The following is a 16,536-nucleotide window of genomic DNA, read 5'->3' as shown; positions in this document are numbered from 1 at the left end:
TTCGCTCTCTACATGATTGTATCAGCAGCTATACTCTCACACTGAAGCCATCGGATCTGCTGTTTGTTATTGGCGATTTCAATCAGCCTAGCATAAGCTAGTCCACAGCTGATCCTTCGTCCTCGCCAGCATACTCATCAATCACGCACTATGAACCAACTGCGCGCTCACTGGCCAACAACACCTTTGTGGATGGATTTAAATTTAACGGATTAGTGCAACTTAATCACATCAATAATTCGCACGGATGCATGCTTGACCTGCTCTACGCTAACAATGCTGCAGCTAAATTGTGTTCGCCTGTCTTTCCAAGTGTTGTTCCGCTTGTACCTCTTGACTCCTACCATCCGGCGTTTGACTTCAATATACGTATTAACTCGTCGACCCGACGCAGTTTGACGGCTCGACAAAACTCGACGACAACCGCATTTTATCGTTATAACTTTGCTAAAGCTGACTATGTGAAACTGAACGACATGATATCAATGTTTAACAATAGCTTTCACTGTTCCAATTTTATTTCACTTGACGAAGCAGTATGTTCATTCTCGTCCTTCATGCTGCAAGCCTTTGTTGTATGCGTCCCAGTTCAGCGTCCTAAACCTAACCCCCCCTGGGCGACCGCACACTCAAACGACTCAAACGTGTAAAAAGAGCTGCTTATCGTCACTACCAAACGCGCCGCTGCCAAAGATCTCGCTCGATCTACTTTGACACGCACTCTTTATACTGCAGCTATAACAGGTTTCGATATGGCAGATATTTGAGTAAAATTCAACGTAACCTCTGCAGGTGGCCTGACTCGTTTTGGCGCTTCTACAACAGCAAAACAAAATCCACGCATACACCGAAATCCATTACGTACAAAGGAGCAACAAGTGCCAACACTAATGAAATGAGCAATCTCTTCGCGGATCGCTTCGCAGATTGCTTTTCACCAGCCATGAATGATACCGATACCATTGATGCTGCTCTCGTCAACACTCCGGCTGGCGCAATTAACATGAGCACTCCTTTCATCGACAGTGAGATCGTTTTATCTGCCCTAGCACAACTAAAGCCTTCCTTCGCTCCTGGACCCGACGGAATTCCTTCTACCGTACTGAAACGCTGTCAAACGACAGTAGCACCTATCCTTGCAAAATTGTTCAATGCATCGCTAGCCAATGGCTACTTTCCCAAAACATGGAGGAAATCTTGGATGGTTCCTATTTACAAAAAGGGCGACAGGACAGATGCCATCAACTACCGGGGTATTACATCTTTGTGTACCATTTCCAAGGTGTTCGAACTAGTGATATACAAAAATCTGCTACATGCATGCCGCAGCTACCTAAGCTCGTATCAACATGGATTCGTGCCAAAAAAGTCGACTACCACGAACCTGGTTGAATTTGTAACCTATTGCACTAGTCAAATTGATGCCGGAGCTCAAGTCGATGCAATTTATACAGATCTAAAAGCAGCATTCGACTCTCTTCCGCACGCAATTCTTCTCGCTAAACTCGATAAGCTAGAAGTTCCCAGCCCGCTCGTACAGTGGCTAAAGTCGTACCTAATTAATCGCACATACATCGTGAAAATTGATAAGCACATGTCCAAAGAAATAGTCAGCAGCTCGGGTGTGCCACAAGGAAGCAATATTGGCCCGCTTCTCTTCATATTGTTTATCAATGATGTTACCCTCGCTTTACCTCTCGACAGTATCAGTCTGTTTGCCGACGACGGAAAAATTTTTGCGCCTATTCACAACACAGGTGATTGTACATTCCTGCAAGACTGCATCGAAATTTTCTGTTCGTGGTGCAAGCGTAATGGACTGACTATCTGCATCGAGAAATGCTACTGTGTGTCGTTTAGTCGATGCAGGAGCCCAGTGACTGGGACCTACTTCATGGACGGCACTGCAGTTAATCGACAGAATCATGCCAAAGACCTGGGCGTTCTGCTTGACTCTAGTTTGAACTTTAAACAGCATATCGATGACGTTGTAGCCAGAGGAAATCAATTACTTGGCGTGGTTATCCGGACAACTAATGAATTCCGCAACCCCATGTGCATCAAAGCTGTGTACAACTGTATCGTTCGTTCGGTTCTGGAATATTCGTGCGTAGTCTGGAGCCCAACTACCGCTTCTTCAATTGCTCGACTTGAGGCGATTCAACGTAAGCTCACGAGATATGCCCTACGCCTACTTCCCTGGCAGGATCGCAATAATCTTCCTCCGTATGCTGCGCGGTGCCGTCTTCTAGGCCTTGAACCTCTTTCGGTTAGAAGACGCAATGCACAGTGTTCTTTCATCGCTGGATTGCTAAATGGCTCTATCGACTCATCGCCATTGTTGCATCGAGTCGATATCTATGCACCATCCCGAACACTTAGGTCTAGAGAAACTCTACGGCTCGCTCAACCCCGTTCCAGTGCTGGTCGGTCAGACCCTATGTTCCGCATGTCGGCTGTCTTCAACACTGTCTCGGATTGCTTCGACTTCGACATCTCAACTCAGTGCTTCAAGGAACGTCTCCGGCTTTTGCCGTGGCCGCAGTGAATTGCGATGCAAATCTTGTTTTTGCTATGTATTTTTTTCTTTTTTTTTATTGAACTGTTACATCTGAATTAGGCCATACGGCCCGTTGAAGATTAATAAATAATAATAATAATAATAATAATAAAAAGTTTATGTAATCCAGGTGGTCTTATAGCATTTTTATAACCAAATTTGAATATCACTTTTCAACAGAACGAGTGAAAACTTTTGCTCCAACGAGCTTTCTGGAGGCTTGACGAGTGTTTTGATAATAAAATTTTAATGGAGATTTAGAGTGCGAGTGTGTAAGTAGTGTTGCTATTGCTGCTGTGATGATCGAGGAGGTGACGTCGAGACTGCAGTGTTGTTGGTGGAGGCAGTAATGTTATATATATATATATATATATATATATATATATATATATATATATATATATATATATATATATATATATATATATATATATATATATATATATATATATATATATATATATATATATTATATATATATATATATATATATATATAGTGTCGGACAAATCAATAGGACCACTTAATAATGTTTTATTCACTTATCACATTTCATTACCTATGAAAATTTGGTAAAGATTGATTCACTTTAAAACATGAAATATGATAAGGGAATAATAAATTGATAAGTGGTCCTATCGATTTGTCCGACATATATATATATATATATATATATATATATATATATATATATATATATATATATATATATATATATATATATATATATATATATATATATATATATATATATATATGTATGTATGTATGTATGTAAAATAATATGAACGCAGCTCGTGTATCTATCACTGTTTTTGGACGAAGATTTCTCTAATGTGCATGCTTTCAACTGTGTGTAGTCCAGTTCCGGAACGGCATACATCGATGTTCCGAATAAGAAGTGTGCTGGCGTGAGGGCGGCTAACTCATTCGGATCGTCGGATAATGGTAATAACGGCCGGAAATTCAATGCAGCTTCTATCTGCTAAAGTATGGTACAGTATCTTTTATACGACAACCGGGTGTTACCTAGATGTCGGTAGAGATGTTTCTTTGCCGTCTTTGCCGTCGCTGGTAATCCACGCCGTGACGTGAAGCGTCTTAGGGCTGCCAAAAATCCTGCGGTTGTCAAATCTCCTACCAGTTCCAGGTGAACCGTTTTCGTGGAGAAGCACACGAATACACAAAGATTGCTCTTGGCGGCTGCGGCCTTGCGATGCACAGGCTTCAAAAAGAACGGGCCGGCGTAGTGCTCCCCAGTGATGGAAAAACGCCGGCTAAGTGTGATGCGGGATGACGGCAGTTGCCCAATTGGCTGCTGCACCAATGCCGGATCATGACGAATACATCGGAAACAGTTCCGCACGATGCCTTTCACCAATCGACGTCCGTCCAAGGGCCAATACTGCTCCCTGATTTGTGATAGTAGTAGCCTTCCGCTGGTATGTTTTCGTTCCTCGTGGAAGTGCTCTGCTAATAGCCGGGTAAAAGTGTGGTGTTTGGGTATTACCGCAGGATGTTTAGCTTGATTTCGTAAGGCCGATTGCTTTGGCAAGGCTTCCCCTTTTATCAGTTGCTTAATTTCCACAGAGAAGGCATCTTGTTGTGCTAGTTTACATAGTGGTATTTTTGCTGCTTCCACATACTCGGCTGTGATTGTTGTTGGTACTTTAGCATGCGACACTAGCTGTTGCGTTCGTGCTTTCTGCTTCGTGTTGCACGCAAAACGTATGCAGTAGGCTATAATGCGTACTATTCTAGTGTAGGAGGATGAGATATCGAACCATGGATGAGATTGTGCACATATGAAAGTAGCACTCACCTGACGTGTTTCTAAGGCTGCGCTCTGGCACCAATCGAACACGACATCCGAGTTGAACAAACCCATATAATCATATGGAGGTGCACTGTCAGACACAAACAAACAAACAAGACAAACATGTCAAATCCCATACATTTTTCATGTTCGATGTCGTGTTCGATTGGTGCTAGAGCGCCGGGTAAGTCCATATCGTCTACCGGTTCCGGGTTTGTGCTGGGCCAGGATAATGAAGGATGCGCTAGCCAGTCTGGGCCGGATGTCCAAAGCGTGCTTTGCTTGAAGTGTGTTGCGGACATGCCTCGGGAGACCAGATAAGCAGGGTTGCAGGTACCTGGAACGTGCCGCCATTGCCGTGGATGCGAAAAATGTTGCACTTCCGCAACTCGATTCGCTACAAACGTCTTCCAAGTGTTGGGTGGTAAAGCAATCCATTTCAGGGTTACAGTTGAACCGGACCAGAAGATGGATTCGGCAGAAGCAATCTGCATTGCATTCTTGACGCGATGGTGAAGGTGCGCTCCCAGGACAGCTGCACTAAGTTCCAGTCTCGGCAGTGTGACGCGCTTCAAAGGTGCAACGCGAGATTTCGACGCTAGCAGGCTGATTTGCACTTCTCCCTTCGCGGTCTCGCAGCGTACGTAGGTGCATGCTCCGTAGGCAGCTTCGGAGGCATCGGTGAAAGTGTGAAATTCTACCTTTGAATGTGGTAATAGTACATATCGATTAGTTTTATATTCAGCTAAAGCTTGCCAATCACCTTGAATTGCTTTCCATTTTTTGTAGATTTGTTGCGGTACAGGTTCGTCCCAGCCGGATTTCAGCAACCACCCCCAGGACAATCGCATGGCAATCGGATTGAACGCGCAACATTTTCCATACAATCCGTAGCCAACTTTGCCTGTATTTTCAATGAGCCAAGCGATTTTACCCCCTCCTACACGCATTGTATCCTACAGCACGCTTGACGCGGCAACGTTCACCACATACACACACACACATCTCCACACTCAGGGTACGACATCTTCCCTGTTGCTGTTCTGGACTCAGACAAAATTTGTGTTTCTACACTTATTGTTCAAAAAAGTAGTAGCTCTTAGGATCTGAATTTACAAACAAATATCAAAATGTTATGTTCTGCTAATGATATTGCTCTAAATTTAAATGCACTACATTAAGTTTTTACATATCTTTCGTAAAAAATCGTCAGAGTATGAAAACGTCGTTACAATTTGTCATGAATAACTTAAATTTTAAGATTTTCGCGCATAAAATTATGACGCGCGCTGTGCATGTGCCTGCTGAATTCTTATATCTGTCTCGCTTCTACACATGTGTGCATTACCGCTGTCATCCAGTTGAAAACTTTGTTGTGATCAAGGTGGATTCAAAACATCAGGTGGTGGATTAGGGCCTTTGGGGGGTCGCCATAGTTGGGGGGACTTTACGTCATTTTAGAACCGTTGACCATTGGTTTCCGCACACAAAGCTTAGCAAATATAACAGATTTCGATTTGTTATTATGTGCATTTTAGTGCGTGTCTATTGATTTTATCGAAAAAACGTAATATATTAACAAAAGATTTGATCATTTGTTTATGCACGAAATTTCAAATCATGCTAGCATGAGTTCTAATCTCAAGTAAATTGCGGCCATGCGGGCTCGTAGATAATGAGCAATTAGTGTAAAAATTGAAAAAAATAATTATTTCTTAATTTTTATCATCCAAAATGTCGAAAACACAAAGAATTCTAGAATAAATTCACAGAATAACACAAAATAACACACTTTAATGTATGTTTCAATGTTAAATAAGAACTCACAAAGTCCAAAATATATTTTTAAAGAATATTTATTCGAAAAAATGGGGTAGATAAATTATATGAACAAATTTAATTAATGTAAACAAAGTTTGAATCCTGGGGACCTTACGTCAAGTGACGAATTGTCAAAATGCACCAGAGTCCACCACCTGATATTTTTAAATCCACCTTGGTTGTGATTCGTATTAGTGTTGATATTTTTGTTATCAAAGGAACCTTTGATTTACAATTTAGATGATCAAATAGTATAGATTTATCATTTCATGAGCATCATAATACCGGCAGTACCTCAGTGGTGTGATCTAACGAGTATTTAATAATTGAAATAAACTATATTTACGTTATTGTGTTATACGTGCTGTTTTGAGTAATACGCTTGCTGTAAATTTGAATTCGGTAAGTAACAGGCTTAATTTTGAATGGTGAATGTGTTTATGTTGAAGAGCAAGCCTTGAGTAAAATAGTAGGCTATGATTATTAATGTAAGATTCTAGAAATATAGTCTTGTTCCAACCAGCAACCTTTACACAGCTACTCTCTACAGGTTATGGGCCCAGACTCGAAAATTGATTAAAGATCCAGAATATCGAAGACTTGAATCTAGAAAGTTTAGTGAAAATGGCGCTTCCTAGCTCAAGCAATTCCTCGTCAAGTTTCGTCGGTTCGACAAGTATTCCCTCCATTGAACGTCTGCTCGGTCGGGAAAATTGGACATCCTGGAAGTTTGCTGCTAAAACGTTTCTACAACTCGAAGGACTTTGGGAAGTAGTAAAACCTGTGAAAAAAGAGGATGGAACTTTCGAAACGGTGGACGAAAAAAAGGATTTGCAAGCCAGATTGAAGCTCATCCTTTTACTCGACCCAACAATTTATGTCCATATTGAAGACGCGGAATCGGCTCGATCTGCTTGGGACAAATTGGAAATGGCGTTTGAGGATAAAGGGCTTTCTAGGCAAATCGGCTTGCTTCACAAGCTGATTAAGTCTGATTTGGATACATGTGGCTCAATGAATTCATACGTGAATCAGGTAATATCCACGGCAAACCAACTAAATGCCATTGGTTTCAAATTGCCCGACTTGTGGGTAGGAATGATTCTTTTGGCTGGTTTACCGGAAGAGTATCGACCGATGATTTTGGCTATGGAGAATTCTGGTGTTGCAATCACAGGCGACTATGTGAAGACAAAACTTCTTCAAGAGAGGCCGTTGCTATGTAACGAAAATGTTCAAGCGTTAGCCACTAACAAACGTCGTGAAGTTTTCAAGCCAAAACAGAAGCCTTCTTCGTCGAAAGGTCCGCAATGTAGGAAATGTGGCCGGTATGGTCATATTGCGAAATTCTGCAAGGATGATCGAAAAGGAGGAACAACGTTGTGTACGGTGCTATCGACATTTGGAAACAGTGAAGCTAACGAGTGGATTTTGGATTCGGCAGCGTATGCGCACATGACTAGCAACAAGGATTTATTGAGCAACCTGCAAAACGCAACAGGTAAAGTAGTTGCTGCTAACGGAGGAACTCTGGACATTGTCGCTCGTGGAACTGCTATAATACAACCGAAATGCATGGAAGAGATTGTAACGATCAGCGATGTAAAGCTGATTCCAGGTTTAACATCGAATTTACTTTCGGTTAGCAGGATGGTAGAAAAGGGATATACTGTTCAATTCAACACCAAAGGTTGCAAAGTATATAACCCTAGCGGCAAGTTGGTGCTTACTGGAATTCACAACAATAATCAGTTCAAAGTGGAACAGATAGCGAACAACATGCAGGAGGCTCTGTCGTGTAACACAGCAGAAAGTTTCGAATTGTGGCATAAACGGATGGGGCATCTGGGTGCTGTGAATCTCAAGAAACTTGCTGGTGGTTTGGCAACTGGCATCACATTGAAAAATATGGACGGTGCGGATTGCAGAGTTTGCCCGTTAGGCAAACATTCGAAGTTACCGTTTCCGAAGAAAGGTTCTCGAGCTGAAAATGTCTTGGATTTGGTTCATTCGGACATTAATGGACCGATGGAAACGCACTCGCTTGGTGGACATCGATACTACATCACGTTCATCGATGACAAGACGAGGCGTATATTCGTTTATTTCCTTAAGACGAAATCTGAAGTAGAAGTTTTCGAAGCCTTCAAGAGATTCCACGCGATGGCGGAGCGTCAAAGCGGAAGGAAGCTTAAAACACTACGTACAGATAACGGTAAGGAATATATGAACAAATCCCTAACATCGTTCTTGCAGAAAGAGGGCATCCGCCATGAAACTTCGAACGGATACACACCACAGCAAAATGGACTGGCGGAACGTGCCAACAGAACTATTGTGGAAATGGCGCGGTGTTTACTGTTCGAAGGAAACATGACCAAAGGTTTTTGGGCGGAGGCGGTTTCAACAGCAGTTTATCTTATCAATCGTTCTCCTACACGTGGACACAATTTAACTCCTGAAGAAGCGTGGAATGGAAGAAAACCTGATCTTTCACATCTGCGTGTGTTTGGAACGAAAGCGATGGTAATGATTCCGAAGGAGAAGCGACGTAAATGGGATCCGAAATCTCATGAGTGCGTTCTGACTGGCTTTGATGAAGAAACGAAAGGATATCGTCTGTACGACCATAAAAAGAAGCAAACGATCATTAGCCGCGAAGTAATTTTTTTAGATGAAGGTTGTTCATCGAACGTGACAGTTACAGCAATGCAAGAGGCAAGAAGAACATTCGTTAGACTGGACATCGAGGAAACAACTTCAATCCAACCTGTGCAAATCCCGGTTCCCAATTTTGCACCCGATGCTGGATCAGACAGCACGTTGGAAGAAAATGATGCAGAAACGGATGGTGAATTCGATGAAAGTACGACAGATGACGAAAACAACACTAGTACAGAAACGATGGTACAATCTGAAGACGATTCGAGTGATTTTCTTGGGTTTTCCGGAAGCGATGTCGATGGCTTTGTAGCAGTTGCGTCTGGTATGTACAGTGGAACATATGCTGATCCTGTTTCACACCAAGAAGCACTCGCTAGGGATGATAGCAAAGAATGGGGGACTGCCATGCAGGAGGAGTATAACGCTCTGATGGAGAACAAAACCTGGACGCTAACTTCGCTCCCGAAAGGAAGACAAGCCATAAAATGCAAATGGGTGTATCGGACTAAATGCGATTCATCTGGAAATTTAACTCGATACAAGGCTCGTTTGGTCGTCAAAGGATTCTCACAGCGAAAGGGGGAAGATTATGATGAAACGTACGCTCCCGTGGTACGGTATTGTTCGCTGCGATACCTTTTTGCCCTGGCTATCAAGCATGATCTGATGATAGATCAAATGGATGCAGTAACAGCATTTCTGCAAGGAGATCTTGATGAAGATATTTACATGGAGCAACCACCTTGCTTCGTTGATGGACAGCGGAAAACGTTGGTATGTAAACTTAACAAAGCTATTTATGGTTTGAAGCAGGCGAGCCGAGTTTGGAACAACAAACTGGATGCAGCATTACAACGGTTCGGCCTGATACCAACTCAGTACGATCCTTGCGTGTATGTAGGTAGCGAAGGAGGTAAGATCATTATCGTTGCTATATACGTTGACGACATGATGATTTTTAGCAACGATGTGGCATGGAAAAAGCAGCTGAAGAAACATCTTTGTAGTTGTTTCCGTATGAAGGATTTAGGAGCAGCACAGCACTGCCTAGGTATAAGGATTCAACGGACAAAAGAAACCATCAAGTTGGATCAAGAAATCTACATAGAATCTATTTTAAAGAGGTTCAATATGGATAAATGTAAACCAGTGGCAGTTCCAATGAACAACAGTGAGAAGCTGACCAAGGAAGAAAGTCCGAAGAGTAACAATGAAACTGCTGCGATGAAAGATGTGCCGTATCAAGAAGCCGTTGGGTGTTTGATGTATTTGGCACAAAGTACTCGACCAGACATTCTGTACGCGGTGAACATGCTGAGTCGATTCAACAAAAATCCAGGACAAAAACACTGGAACGGAGTGAAGCATGTTATGCGCTATCTTCGAGGGACTTCTAATTTTAAATTGGTTTACAAAAAAAATGTAGATTCGAAAATTATCGGTTACTGTGATGCTGATTGGGGATCTGATCCAGATGAACGAAAATCCACCACTGGCAACATCTTTATGGCGCAAGGAGGAGCAATTTCATGGATGTGCAAGAAGCAACCGACGGTAGCCTTATCTACGTGTGAGGCTGAATACATGTCTGTATCGGCGGCGGTACAGGAAGCCTCATGGTGGCGCGGACTTTCTGCGAAACTGGCGAATGCGGATGAAGTGATTGAAATTCGTTGTGACAATCAAAGCTGCATTGCGATCGCGAAGAATGGTGGGTATCATCCACGAACGAAACACATTGATATTCGTCACCATTTCATCAAAGATGCTCTCAGCCGTGGGATTGTCACTCTAGAATATGTTAGCACGGAGGACCAGATTGCAGATGGACTTACTAAACCATTGCAACGGACTAAATTCGAGATTAGTCGCGAGTTAATGGGTATCTCTGAGGCTTGAGGAGGAGTGTTGAAGAGCAAGCCTTGAGTAAAATAGTAGGCTATGATTATTAATGTAAGATTCTAGAAATATAGTCTTGTTCCAACCAGCAACCTTTACACAGCTACTCTCTACAGTTTATAATGTAAAACGATAAAGTTACTGGGTGTGTTCATGTTTTTTTTAGGTAAACAAGTGACTTCAAGATATTCTATTGTCCATGCCCCATCCCACCCAACTTGCCCCACCAGGGATTTGCGAGTCTACGCCAGGGAACTGCGTTCAGTCCGAGAGTCCGGCAGTGATCCAAAATACCAAAAAGGTACACGCGGAAATATTCGTGACTGAATATGGAATGTAACTTGTACGTGTTTCCATGGCTGCTAGGATCCCACGTCCGGAATTATGTGTTGTGCTCACTTGAGTTGACTGCTTTTTCCATAGTTGGCGGCATCTGATATCTGTATGTCGCTGCTCTTCGTTGCTGCTTCGCTCCACGATGGATGTGGATACGAGTGTCCTTGCTTGCTGGGTAGATTGGTATGAGTTCCACAAACTGCAATGCGTTCATACCAATTTTCCACGCCAATTGCTGACTTACGCTGTACCAGTCTGAGCAATCTGCAGCACTCCAGAAGCACTCCTGGCAGTCCCCGTACCGCACAGGTGGTGCGTAGCATAACGCCGAATCGGTGGCTGCTGCCAGCAGGTGAGAACGATTCATGTGAACGACACGATCACTCTACTGACCGTGATAGAGACTACTTCCGGAGATAGCTTTAAACTTGAACAACAGAACCAAACCATAACCCTTACTTTGCACGATGGCATTTCAGCTGACAGTGTCCATGCGGATGGCGGATGTGTAACGCCACAGCCATCAGGCAGTGTTTATACCGAGCGTTAATGCTGTCGAACGATATGGCCGTTATACCCGTGTTGACAATACACAAGATTAAGTGATAGGAAAACCACACGACGCGTAGGGCGTACCGGTCATTGGACAATGACATTGTTGTGAATCCTATTCCTCTTGGTACAGTCGAATTATTTTCGAAGTATTTTAGTCGAAGTATTTTTGCAAGTGTGTCTAGCATTCATAGCACCAAAGCTAATATTTTCGAAAGGTTATCTAGGCTTGGGGAGCAATATCATTTGTTGTCGGTTTTAATACGGAGCAAATGACCGCTCCAAAGACGAGTTTACCAGGTATTCCTGTTTCGATACTATCGTCGTAGCATGTTGAATTATTTTCAATTTTTTTGGGGCTTTTTACGTTGCCATCTCAGCAGGCAGCTCAGTGCCAACCGTTACAGGCATCATATAATTGCTCGCCGACGAGAGCTTTCTCCACCTTTGCCCTCAGCTATGTTGATGAATTGGAAACATGAAACTGTTAGCACATGCTAACTTAAATGACCTTCTCGATCACGCGGTTTTCATTAAAATGATGTTCCGCTGCCTCCTTTTACCCAGGTAATGGCGCACAGGGATTTCTGGTGCGCACGTTATAGCATGTGCGTTGAAGTATTTCACTACAAGCATCGGCAAGCACCTCAAATATCCTTCTCAGCTGTATCTCTCTCCCTCTCTCGGATATCAATGCTGCGAATTCCAATATGGAACGAGTCCAAGTTACAAAGGGTCGTTTTCTACCTGCTGCAAACGCATCGGTCGGGCTGTCGACTGTCATGTGAATTATGCCGTGATCGATACGACTGGGGCTGTTGCGCACGCACCTGATTTTCATCGAGCCCTTGCATCTCAAACCTTGTCATCCCGTGGTCGGACCTCGGAGATCTGAGCACAGGGCATTGGTGTGAAAAAGTACATGAAATTAAATTGTAACTATTTATACGAATTATGTAGTTGAATTTTCGTTAACAGTGTTGTTTAAACAATGTATGTGAAAAAGAGTTCGAATGAATGCCCTGTACAGTTCATATTTATTTTTAAAATTATTATTCAGGCTGTTGAACATCAAAAGATACTTCCCTTTCTTTATGAGAAAGGACTTTCTTTAGTTTTACAAAATGTACAAATACGTTTGAGAAACTCCCTCGTGAGTTTTTAAAAGATATGTTTATTTTTCGGCAGCGAAACACAGACTAATTTGCTAGGTTTTATGTTTCGACGCTGTTTGGTGTTCTTCGCCTACCGGTCACGTTACCAACCACATGCCGTGATCATGTTCATCCCGCCTGCATGGTGTCATCTGCATACCGGACGGTCCATTCGATCAATACGGCACCGCACATGGAGCTTACGTTCGTGATCTGCGCCGATTGTCGTAAGAACCCGCTTCCGTTGGTTGATACACGACACCGCGTGTGAGCGCACACAGCACTTTGTCTAGCACCTGTGTACATATCTGAACATTGTTTGATTTACTATAAAGGTAGGGTAATTGTACCAGTATTGGGGTGGCCAGAGCAGCAGTTTAACTAAAACTGCTCATAAACTTACAATTTCAATATTGTTTGATGAAAATGTTCTTATTTTGCTTTATAAACTACTGTAATACTACTGTATCCCCAGTATGTCAAGTTACAAATGCTTTTTTTATATAAAGCAAAACGTGGTACAGTCCTCAGGTGGCAAAACTTTAAAAAAACTCGTCGTGAGTTCAAGCCTTCTATGGACCGGTCCCTTGTGTCAAGGATTGAATATCCGTCTGCATGGTACTAATAAGCCTAGAAGCCCGGTACAGCCCTGCCCTTAGGTCGTTACGCCAAATAACAGCAATTTCATAAATATATTATGGTTCAATACACCACGGGTCCTATCGAACGCCCGGAAAATGTAAAGCTCTTAAAATGTTATTAGATTTTATGTTAAATACGTTATGCACAAAATGATGTTATGCCTCGCATTTTTGCACACATTCGCGTATTTTGTTACCCTGTCGAAACCTGTCAAAACTAAAAACTTATACTGTTAACCTGGTAGATTTGTACAAAGTCTACCATTTCTTAAATATAAAGAGTAAACATAAACATAACTCATAAACATACCTGCTAAACAAATAAAACTTACTCTTAACTTACAAAAAAGGCTTATTAATACTTGGAAAACTAAGAAAATTTTACAGGCATACGAAACCATAAAAAACGCAGGTAACTTTTACAACAGCTAGAACACGCACCTGTGCATAAAAACCCCAGGCAATTATATGATTCGTATGTTGTGCAAAGGTAAATTTACATACCTTTCCATACTTCGGGTTGTATAAATTTTGCTCCAAATACAGCATGCCCCTCATTCGCAAATACGTTGTTGTTTGTGTGACATCTCTGTTCTAATTCGGAGCTCTGCCATTGTGTCGCGTGTATTTCTTGAAAAGTGTAAGCTCCATTAGTGATGGAAGATATTCCATATTCGCAACAACTTAAAAGAACCGGAAAACTTTATAAAGATGCTGATGCTAAGGCAAAAGTATCAAGATTGGATACCCAGTCTAGTGCAACGCATAGTGAAACGCAAATTGATCTGAGGAATCAGCCTTCAACGTCCTCTGCATTACCTTTTACTGCAGCTGATATATTACCAAATCAAGCAAACATAGACGCAAGTATCAATTTACCAATCATAAGCGATTGTGATTCTGAAGGAGACAATCAAAACATCGACATTAACGAGGATGAGGATATTGAAAATTTGGAAATCAACGAGGCTGATGAAAATGAAGCCATTAACACCAACGAAGAGCAAGAGGACGACGAAACAGATGAAATCGAAATAGAAAATCTGGATCTTAAAGAATGCTTAAAAATCTGGTCATTGGTTTCCAATAAAGACCATAAATCGCTTCGGTTTCTGCTGAGAATTTTACGTACAAACTGTGATGCTTCTCTTCCTAAAGATCCTCATACATTACTAAAAACTCCAAAGAAACCTGCAGAAATTACAAACATTACTGGAGGGCAGCTGTGGTACCAAGGAATAAAGACATGCCTCATCAAAAAGTTTCGGTAAGTTCAATACAAATGGAATCGCAATTTCAAATATTAATTTATTTTTTTTTCTTTAACAGCCCCGGCAACCTTGATGACAATATTTCAACACTAAGCCTGAAAGTGTTTATTGATGGATTACCACTTCATAAGAGCACCAACCTGGAGTTTTGGCCAATCTTGGCGAGCATCGACGAACTCCCAAACGAAGCGCCGATGAAAGTGGGTATTTACTGTGGATTGAAGCATCCACAAAACATAGAGGAATATTTACGGCAACTTGTAGATGAATTGAAAGAATTGACTACCAGTGGTATTGTCTTACAAAACCGTTTAATAAATATCAACCTGCTTTACATCATCGCTGACACTCCTGCTAGAGCTCTGCTAAAAGGTAAATTTACATTTACACTATTGACAAGCTATAAGTTAAGCTATATCGCTCTTTTTCATTTATTTTCAGAAGTTGTGAATTGTAACGGATTGCAAGGATGCATTAAATGCACATGTCAAGGAAAGAAGGAAAACCACAGAACTATTTTTAGAGGAGTTTCTGCCGAGCCACGAACAAACAAAGCATTTCGAGATGGCGATTATATGCCAGAGCATCAAAGAGAACTAACGCCTCTATTGGCTTAGATATGATTAAACAATTTATTGTGGCTGACGAATTGCATCTAATTCACCATGGAGTCTTCAAAAAACTAATTAAGAGATGGAGGGATGGAGAGCGTGGAGTTTTACCCAGATGGTCTGATCAACAATGTGAGATAATTTCATCAAAATTAGCCGACATCCAGCTTCCAACCGAAATTCATAGACAGCTACGTCATTTGCGATTTTTGGATAAATGGAAAGCAACCGAGTTCAGATCATTCCTTCACTACGGCAGCATTGTTGTTTTGCGTGATAATGTGCCAGAAGAGCAGTATTCCCATTTCATGTTACTATTTTGTTCGATAACTCTGCTATCTTCAAAATCGTACGAAGCGCATTGGCCAAAAGCAGGAAATATGCTAAATCGTTTTGTTTTGGATTACGAAACAAATTACGGACCAAACGGTCTAACGAGCAATGTACACAATCTTCAGCACGTTCTAGAAGATGTCAAAAACTATGGCCCTCTTCCATTAATATCAACATACCCGTTTGAAAATGAACTACGTCTTTTGAAGCTGCTGTTAAGGAGTGGAGTTAACTGTTTACAACAAGTGATAAACCGTTTGGCAGAATTAGATGAACTTGACAACCGACACAAAAATACAGAGAAAAATATGAAATATCCATGCGTTAAACACCACTGTGATAAGAGGACAGCTCATATACGTCAAGGATTGACGTTACAACAAGGAGATAGAAACGGATGGTTTTTAACGAAGGATAACCATGTGGTTAGATTTGAATCAGCAGTTGAACGTGCATCAACAGTGGTTATCAAAGGAAAGAAGCTTCTTACTAGCGAAGAATACTTTTATAAGCCAATAAGTTCCTTCATTTTAAACATATCGAAGGGTAACATGAATGCGTTATCATCATTTTCTGATGAGTTTTTCCCTCAAAGTATTAAGTGTAAGTTAGTAGCTATAAAAACAGGGTCAGAAGAGTTTGTGTACATTCCATTACTTCACACTTTATCGATTTGAGTAGACAAATAAAAATGGTAAAAGTAAAGTGCAACTGTATGGTTTTTTTTTATTTTTCGTTAATATTTCACATAAGTTTCATTACTCATATAACTAAACATATTGTTAATTTAGTAAATTCTTGTTGATATAGGAACCTTGTTTTCATCTGTGTATCACATTCGAATATGTTTTCTTTATCGTCTCTTTTCTGACCTGGCA

At 41.5% G+C, this 16,536-nt stretch overlaps 1 protein-coding gene across 7 annotated transcripts; it reads left to right on the top strand.

The window, feature by feature from the left end:
* The first annotated feature begins 6,371 nt into the window (after positions 1-6,371).
* Positions 6,372-16,369, top strand: LOC133392947 (uncharacterized). 7 transcript variants are annotated; one of them, XM_061655593.1, is made up of 4 exons: positions 6,378-6,599; positions 10,927-11,061; positions 11,127-11,448; positions 11,576-16,369. In XM_061655593.1, exon 4 carries the CDS (start codon positions 15,334-15,336, stop codon positions 16,333-16,335), a length of 1,002 nt encoding a protein of 333 aa, XP_061511577.1. In that variant the 5' UTR covers positions 6,378-6,599; positions 10,927-11,061; positions 11,127-11,448; positions 11,576-15,333; the 3' UTR covers positions 16,336-16,369. The 7 variants fall into 7 exon arrangements, with proteins under 7 accessions (XP_061511572.1, XP_061511577.1, XP_061511574.1 ...); XM_061655590.1 differs by having other exon boundaries at positions 10,927-11,103; positions 11,184-11,448; XM_061655592.1 differs by having other exon boundaries at positions 10,927-11,103; positions 11,184-15,086; positions 15,156-16,369.
* The last annotated feature ends 167 nt before the right edge of the window (positions 16,370-16,536 follow it).

This window comes from Anopheles gambiae, chromosome 3 (assembly GCF_943734735.2).
Source record: "Anopheles gambiae chromosome 3, idAnoGambNW_F1_1, whole genome shotgun sequence".
Taxonomy (NCBI): Eukaryota; Metazoa; Arthropoda; class Insecta; order Diptera; family Culicidae; genus Anopheles; species Anopheles gambiae.
Note: the sequence above shows the minus strand (reverse complement) of the source record. Positions and strands in the feature narration are given on the sequence as shown.

Excerpts from the sequence above, each read along its gene's own strand:
- LOC133392947 (XM_061655588.1), top strand. The coding sequence starts at position 15,334 with ATGATTAAACAATTTATTGTGGCTGACGAATTGCATCTAATTCACCAT.